This window comes from Argentina silus, assembly GCF_951799395.1.
Source record: "Argentina silus genome assembly, chromosome: 6".
Lineage (NCBI taxonomy): Eukaryota > Metazoa > Chordata > Actinopteri > Argentiniformes > Argentinidae > Argentina > Argentina silus.
Window position 1 is genome coordinate 1,382,378 of NC_139660.1, and position 2,500 is coordinate 1,384,877.

Genomic DNA, 2,500 nt, shown 5'->3' on the forward strand with positions numbered 1-2,500 from the left:
CTCAATCACTGTTGAAAGTCCAGTCAGGGAGGTGCACTGGTAAAGGCACCAGTGTGTGTGTGTGTGTGTGTGTGTGTGTGTGTGTGTGTGTGTGTGTGTGTGTGTGTGTGTGTGTGTGTGTCGTTTGCAGGTTCGGGGGGCTGACAAGGGGCAGTGGAGGCCCAAGGAAAGGAGGACCCCAGAGAACTCGAACAAACTGTCCTTTGATTCAATGTCACAAGTCATTGATTTATCAATCAGATCATGAAACCTCATAAAAACAAGATAAAAACAAACTACCAAAACTGGAATGGAATATGAGTTATCAGGGAGTACATCAACAATAACAACAAAGAGGGTCCATTGCAAAGTCATCACATAGTGATCATTGAAGTCACATGATAAATACCAGACATGTAAAGACAGGAATGTGATGGGGTAGGTAGAAGTTGCCCCTAACCACTGACTTAGGGTCAGCTGTTATTTAAAATCAGCCTAATAGTGAAGGTTAGGACAACGGTTGGGGTAATCTGTTCCTAGATCTGTGCACAGGAGCAACTTCTACCTGGGGCGGAGACTCGAGGCCCTGAGGTGTGGAGGGTCCCAGGGTGGGCTTACCTGGAGGGGGCTGGGGTAGAGGTGTGTGAGGTAGGTGTGTGTTGTTGGGGGTCTTCAGGGGCTGGAGCAGGGTCTGTGCTGGGGTCTGCGGGGACATCGCCGGGGGTCTTGGCCGGGGCCGGGGCTGGGGGGTCTGTAAGGGTAGGGGCTTGACCCTGGGCTGGGGTGGCTGGGGGTGCCTGGTCCTGGGTGTGGGGGTCTGTGGTGTGTGGTTCTGTTGGCTCAGGTGCAGCGGTGGGCTCAGTATCGGGCTCAGGGTCGGACCGGACCTCCACCACCACCACCACCGGGTCCTCTGGATTCACAGTCTGAAATACAACACAGATATATACACACACTTGGTTAGTTCTCTGTACGTGTGTACTTTTTAGTTATGTGTGTGTGTGTGTGTAACCTGTTCAGCGTTGTCTTGGTGTGTGTGTGTGACCTGTTCAGTGTTGTCTTGGTGTGTGTGTGTGACCTGTTCAGTGTTGTCTTGGTGTGTGTGTGTGTGTGTGTGTGTGACCTGTTCAGTGTTGTCTTGGTGTGTGTTGTGTAGCACGGGCTCCGGTAGTGCGGCCCTCTCTGTCTCCAGTCCCACGTCGTAGGAGGAGTGTGTGTATGCCGCCCCTTCCTCCTCCACCTGAGGAACAATCACACCATCACACACACGCACACGCACACGCACACCAAAGATGCACAGGTGAAATCTAGTAGATAGATACAGATCTAGTAGATAAAACACAAATACGCTCACACACGCACACACACACTCCACACACCGCAAATTCTCACACCCACCCACTCACACACACACACACACACAGTAGTGTGTGAAGGCCAGTTCCTGAGCGCCCAGGGATAAAGGGATAAACAGACGTTCTACATGCCCCGCAGCGGACCACCTCAGTCAACATGCCCCCGTCAATTTAATTTGTCAAGCAATTTAATCGTAATTGCATTTTCTCTGGGCGAGTTATTCACCTCCAAGGGGAGAAGACGGCCAGGACAGAGGCCTCGTCTGTGACGCCTTATCAGTTAAGCTGGGCTGAGGGTCCGATGTGAGCCTATTACACAACATTACGTAATAACAGCTCCCGGGCTAGCAGGCCCCCTCCCCCCCACCCCTCCCTAGAGGTCATGGCATATTGGACCCACCCCTCCCTCCACCCCCCTAATCCTCCTCCCTCCTCCCTGTCTTTGTGAACTATGGCCTCTTCCCCTCCCAGTGTCTCTTACCAAAGGTCAGAGGTCAGGAACGCACTTGCCCCCCAGATACACCACACCAACCCCTCCCGTTCTGTGAACTCTGACCCTCACCCTCACCCCCTGTGGCCCACTACCCTCATGTATATGATGGGGGACCGTGGAGTCAGGCCCTGACAGGCTGGTGGGACTCGTAGAGAGAGTGGTTGAGCTTGGTTGAGACTGTTAACAGTTAGCATAGCGGTTTAGCTTTGGGCAAGGTGCTAACAGTTAGCATAGCGGTTTAGCTTTGGGCAAGGTGGCGGTTTAGTAAGTGGTTGAGCGGTCACCTTGTGGTCAGTCCTGTCTGTCTCATGCTCCAGGTGCTGGTCCGGGGAGTAGCCGTCTCCGTCAGACAGACCTGGGCCAGACGGGCCTTGCTCTGAACAATCCACATGACGACTGGGGTACCTGGGACACAGAGAGAGAAACGGACACGGTGACGAGACCTTCACACATGTTAGCATAGCATAGTTACCTTCACACAGCAATGTCATCAACTCAACACAACGCTGAGCCAACAAAGTTCCTTCCAGGAGACACGGAAACAAAGTTCCTCCCAGGAGACACGGAAACAAAGTTCCTCCCAGGAGACACGGAAACAAAGTTCCTCCCAGGAGACACGGAAACAAAGCGTGAGTGATTGACAACCAAGTGAAGAAAAGACGCAGAAAAACAC

At 52.8% G+C, this 2,500-nt stretch overlaps 1 protein-coding gene across 1 annotated transcript in view; it reads right to left on the reverse strand.

The window, feature by feature from the left end:
* Positions 1-2,500, reverse strand: part of suco (SUN domain containing ossification factor) — a 55,244-nt gene that overhangs the window by 23,029 nt on the left and 29,715 nt on the right. The window contains exons 2-4 of the mRNA XM_083671513.1: positions 2,112-2,232; positions 1,103-1,219; positions 598-905 (exon numbers count right to left, since the gene is read on the reverse strand). Of these exons, the coding sequence (XP_083527639.1) occupies positions 598-905; positions 1,103-1,219; positions 2,112-2,232 (546 nt within the window). The remainder of the gene's footprint in view (positions 1-597; positions 906-1,102; positions 1,220-2,111; positions 2,233-2,500) is intronic.